Source organism: Ochlerotatus camptorhynchus, unplaced genomic scaffold, assembly GCF_037179485.1.
Source record: "Ochlerotatus camptorhynchus isolate MF236.1 unplaced genomic scaffold, CSIRO-AGI_Acam_v1.1 ptg000232l, whole genome shotgun sequence".
NCBI classification, from domain to species: Eukaryota; Metazoa; Arthropoda; class Insecta; order Diptera; family Culicidae; genus Ochlerotatus; species Ochlerotatus camptorhynchus.
The window spans coordinates 4,867,822-4,873,387 of record NW_027040722.1 but is presented as its reverse complement, the minus strand read 5'-3'; the positions used below and the strand labels follow the sequence as shown (position 1 = coordinate 4,873,387).

Below are 5,566 nucleotides of genomic sequence, written 5' to 3'. Positions count from 1 at the left end.
GATGCAGGCGGCGATCCCGGGGGTACCAGGAAGGAGTCCGGAAGAAATCCGAAGTGCTTGCTGGTAGACTGGTGTAAGCCTTTCCACCAGGCGTGGTTTGGCAAGGTACGTAGCCTCGATGCCGTAGGTCAGCCGCGAGTTTACTATAGCCTTCGCAACATTGAAGCGTGAGGTCCGGTTGGCGTTAGGATGTCGGCCTGCTAGTGTCCTCAGGATGTTTAGGCGCTGTTTGCAAGCACTCTTTACCTCGTTCAGGTGCGTGTTGAACGTAAGAGATCGGTCGAAATGCACACCAAGTATCCGAAGGGTTTTTCTGAACGGAATTACCTCGTCCTGGATGCTGATCTTCGTGCTGAGGATCCGGTGATTGGACGGACAAATATGAGTGTACCCGCTTTTTGCTGCGGACATCTGGAATCCCGCGTTTGATGTCCAATTCGAGATGTAGGCCGTGGCTTGAATAATTTTTCTTCGAAGCGCTTTGACAGTCTCCTTAATTGCCATAAGGACGATGTCGTCTGCATACACGAAAATGAATATTCCGACCGGCAACCTCGTGAATACCCCATTCATCCTAACGAGAAAGAGGGTGACCGCTATCACCGACCCTTGCGGTACGCCAGTCTCCTCGTCGAAAATCTTGGATCGGCAGTTCCCCAGGACAACCTGGAAGGTCCGGTGCGAGAGGAAGTTCTGGATGAACTTCAACACGTGTCCTTTTAGACCCCAGGCTATCAACTGGTCCAAAACACCTGGCATCCATGCCCGGTTGTAGGCCTTCGATAGGTCAAGCGCAACCAATTCAGCGTGATGGTTATTTGCGGACATTGACGATAAAGCTTCGCTGAGGGAGCCGAGGTATGTGCTGGTTCCGTGACCTGGTCTAAAAGCATGCTGTCGGTGGTCCAGGTGTTTCCCTTCCTCCAGGTACAGGATCAATCTCCTGTTTAACATTCTTTCAACCAGCTTAGACGCACAGCAGGTCAACGAAATGGGTCTAAATTTGTCCACCTCGTGCCCTGTGGAGTTCGGTTTGGGGATTGGGACGATCAAGCTGTGTTTCCACTGGTCGGGGAAAGTGTCACCCATCCATTCCTGGTTCACCAACTCTAGCATCCTAGCCTGCTCCCCGATAGGGAGGTATCGAAAGAGAGGATATCCCACTTCATCAGGTCCAGCAGATGCGCCTCTAGCTTTAGATAAAGCAAGGGCGAGTTCATCCATGCGGAAGGGTCGATTGATGTCCAGGTTGTCGCTGTCATTCGGGATCGGGATGTTTCCTATGGAGTGGATAGTCGGGCAATTCTTCCGGCGGAATGCTGGGTCGTACCTGTCGATCGATGACAGTGACGCGAAGTAGCTGCCGAGAATGTCGACGATTTCAGCTGGATTTCGTGTGGTCGTTCCGTCGTGCTCGATGGCGATACCACGGGCTCTTCTTTTACCGCTTATCGCATTGACTTTGCTCCAGAGGTCAGCTGTTGTTTGGCTGGGGTTAACCTCGTCTAGGAAGGACTCCCAGCTCCCCTTTTTAGCTTCACGGATGATATCCCTGCAGTCATTCCTCTTCGTTCGGTAGTGTTGTAGTGCTGTTTCCTTGTCCGGATGGTTGGCAGGAAGTTTCTTGGCTGCCCGAAGGGCCTTTCTCCTGGCTTTAATGGCCGCTTTGACACTTGGGGACCACCAATGAAGGGCCTTTTTCCCCGGAGTCGCGCTTGTTCTTGGGATGGTTTTCGAAGCGGTATCGAACATCATCTTAGTGAAGTCGCTTATGGTGTGGTGGTAATTGAGCCGACAGTTTTCCTCAATAGCGATCTGGTAGGCCTCCCAGTCGGCCTGCTTATAAATCCAGCGGGGTCTTCGCGATATTTCGGGTGGGCATTCATCAAGCTGTATACTAATCGGGTAGTGGTCGCTGCCCCTCGGGTCATCGTTCACCATCCACAGTAATCGGTGTATGATACTGGCACTAGCGAACGTGACGTCAACCGTTGACATTCGGCCACGGGCGAACGTGTTGGACCCGTCGTTTAGCAGGATGAGATTCCTGGATTCGGCGATATCCATGATGATGCTTCCTCTTTTATTCGTTGGGTGTCGTCCCCATGCTTGATGGTGAGCATTGACGTCTCCCATCAGAATGAGAGGGCCTTCCAGGGTGTCAAGGAATTTTGCCAGGCGGTTTCGAAGGTCTGAAATCTTCTGGCAGGGCAGATAGATCGAGATGGCCGTGGCAACGATCGGACAGCGTATTTTTGCAGCTACTATTGGCAAGTCAGCTGGTGTGGTGATCCTGACAAATGGAAGAGATGATCTAATCCCGATGGCGACGGAGTGGTAGATGTTGATTCCTTTCTTGAGGATCCATCGGTATTGCCCAGACAGTGACCGATTCATCCTGATGACGCTGGATTTGTGTACCTCCTGGATAGCCAGAATGGCTGGGGAATGATCCCTAACCATAATCTCCAGATCGCTGATGTTGTTTTGGAACCCATTAATATTCCACTGGATAGCCAGGAAAGCATTTTCCGTTGCACGTCTGCTTGGTCCATTGGACGTAATGTTCCGGTTTCGGTGTTGATGATTGCCGACGAGTGTGGTGTTGGCTCTTGCCAACCCAGGTGTAATTCCCACAAAGGTCGCAATCGTTGGTGCCGTTGCAGCGAGCGAGGGTATTAGTACAACGGTAGTGTCAGGCAGATCGAACGACGCGCTGGGTACGTTCATGGGACTGGTGACGTCGATTTCATCGGCCGTGGGATCCGTGTCAGTCAGGGCTTCATCAAGATTGAATAGATGTGTTCCATTCAACCAAGACGGAGATGGCACAGGGGAGATAACCATCGGTGGGCTCGAGTAGCAGACCGAATGGAACATTGCCCCACCCAGGACAGGCGGAAGTATTCCACCCATCAAAGGCAGGGGTGATCCAACGGGAGGACGTACGTTTTGGCTGGGTATTGGTGCTGCATTAATGTCGGGCAGGTCGAATGACGAGCAGGCAGTAGGTGCCCAGTGTGGGAGAAAGCTGGCCTTCCATTGGTCATATTTCTTCGCATTGGACCGTGCATCTAGGGGAATGTTGATGCTATCGTGATGTATGCCGCTGGATACGTTCATGCGACTGGTGACGTCGATTTCATCGGCCGTGGGATCCACGTCAGTCAGAGGTCCATCTGGATTGAATAGAGGCGTTCCATCCAACCAAGACGGAGATGTCACAGCGGAAATAACCGCCAGTGGGCTCGAGCAGCAGACCGAATGAAACATTGCCCCACCCAGGACAGGCGGAAGTATTCCACCCATCAAAGGCAGGGGTGATCCAACGGGAGGACGTACATTTAGGCAAGTTTGCGGATGATTGATCCCGTCAGCGAAGTCATTAGCTGGTTGTGAGCGGGTAACCCTGCTTGGCTCCGGTTCAGTGGTTGAAAACCGTGTCGATTGGGATCGAATTCCACCAAGGGGAGGTGAGGGCTTTTCGTCGGTCGTGAAAACTACATTGAACGGTTTGTTGGGTCCAGAATGAAACAGATCCCCACCAGGGGCAGGCGGAGGCATTCCGCCAACCCAGGGCAGGGATGTCCCAACGGTGTTGGGATCGATGATTGCATTTGGCGTACAGGTGGTGTTGATGCTGATGAGCTCCGATACGGTCATTTTCAATGTTGCATGAGACAGAGCCCCACCAGGAACAGATGGAGGTATTCCACCCAACCAAGGCAGGGATGTCCCAGCAACGGAAGAAGAGATGTCAAACGACGTGTTCAGTGGCTTGCGTCCCTCGGAGTCCTTCGGGGAATGGGCGTAGCATCCCTTGTCCGTCTCGATATCTTGATGATGCTTCGTTTCTTCTTGATCCTTAGGGGAATAGGTGTTTCCACCCTTGTCCGTCCCTCTTCCAGTTTCCATCCGGTACCGGGGGGTTACCGTTAGTTCCGGTGTGGGAAAGGCTTCCGCACCAACGGGGCCCCGACTGCCGGGGGCTATCACTGGGTTCTTCTTTGGGTTCTTCGTCCACGAGCCACAGGGGTGGTCCAGCAGTACCGGTGTGGGAATGACGTCCGCACTGCAGGTGCCCCGTGTACTTGAGGCACTATGGTTTTCATTCGATCTGTTCGGGTGCGGAGGGGTGTCCGAAGATTCCGGTGGAGTTTTGGCTTCCAGTTCAACGGTGCCTCGGTTGCCCGGGACAGAAGTCGAACTAGTTTCGTGGTGGTTCGTAGCTTGCGGTGATTTAGGTGTTCGAATGGCCATTAGAGATATCCAGTGTCAGGCGGTGGTCGGTGGCCGTTGAACGGAAGCAGCAACTTCCGTTCAAACGGTATCAGGTGGTTCCGGAGATAACCGAAGAGACTTCGGTATCATGGGAGGCTGGGTTATGTGGAGTGGCCGTATCGGAGGGCTGAGAACGTTACTCGGTCGTTTGGAGGATTTTGGCGTGTTGGTAATTGGTAGCGGCGTATCGACTCTGGCATTTGGGTTCGGACTGAAGTCAGGGGTGATCGTCCTGTCACTGGCGTTCCCCGGTGATGTGGATCTATCGCTGGTGACGTCAATCACTTCAACCAGGTTGAAATCCAGTGAATTTCTGGGTGTGACTGGCGAGGAGACTGTAACAGGAGTCTTAGCCGTAGGTGTGCCCGGTTCGGCGGTTTTGGTTTCCGAGGTGGGCACATATGCGGTGGTTACAATTTTCTTTCCTACGCTTGATTTGGTGCTGGGTTTTTCGGTAAACGTATTTATAATCTTTTTACTGCCCGTTGCTACTTGCAACGGAGCGGATGTGGCCTTCGGCCTTTGCGATAGCGGTCTCTGGGGAGCCGGTACCGGAGGGGACCGACCGGACGTTTTCATGGCTGCCTCAATCTGTTGTAGTTTTGTTTGAGTGGTAATCTGGGTAGCCACGAGGGCCTTGATGGACTGCTGAAAGTTATCGTTCATCTGCAGCATCTGTTGCTGCATCATTGCGAAAAAATTCTCTAGTGGCGGGTTAGCAGGTGGGGTGTCAATCGTGTTATTGGAGTTGTCAGAATTCCTTATAGCAAGCGCAGCCTTGAGCTGGGCGATCTCCGTGTCCCTGTCACGAACCGCATTGGCAAGGTCTTCGATTTTCCTGCTCATTTCTGCTAGAGTTCCCTCCAGGCTGGCCGAGGCGACACCCGAAAAGGAGGTAGCCCCATGGCTTTGGTCATATAACCTTCTCGCCTCAGGATATGACAGATCTCTGTCCACCTTGAGTTTCTGTATATCGTTTTCCCTGCAATAACTCGGGCATGCTCGGTCGGATATTGAGTGCTCATCAGTTTTGCAACGGGGACAGAACTTTGGGTTGTTGCACGATCTGTCCTCAGCGATCGGATGATCGCCGGAACACTTCCCACAGATCGGCTTGGCTGACCTACAGCGCATTCGTGTATGTCCGAAGGCCCAGCAGTTGAAACATTGCATGGGCGACGGATAATATGGCCGGGTACGGCAACGGAGGAAACCAAAATCGATGTATTCGGGGAAGCACGTGCCCTCACATGTGAGTATGAGGGTTGGTGTGTTCACCCTACCG

At 52.8% G+C, this 5,566-nt stretch overlaps 1 protein-coding gene across 1 annotated transcript; it reads right to left on the bottom strand.

The window, feature by feature from the left end:
* Positions 1-4,320: 4,320 nt before the first annotated feature.
* Positions 4,321-5,127, bottom strand: LOC135704264 (uncharacterized). Its single transcript, XM_065225729.1, has one exon. It carries the CDS (start codon positions 5,125-5,127, stop codon positions 4,321-4,323), a length of 807 nt encoding a protein of 268 aa, XP_065081801.1.
* Between the last annotated feature and the right edge of the window lie 439 nt (positions 5,128-5,566).

Coding starts and splice junctions, on each gene's coding strand:
- LOC135704264 (XM_065225729.1), bottom strand. CDS start 5,127: ATGAGCAGGAAAATCGAAGACCTTGCCAATGCGGTTCGTGACAGGGAC.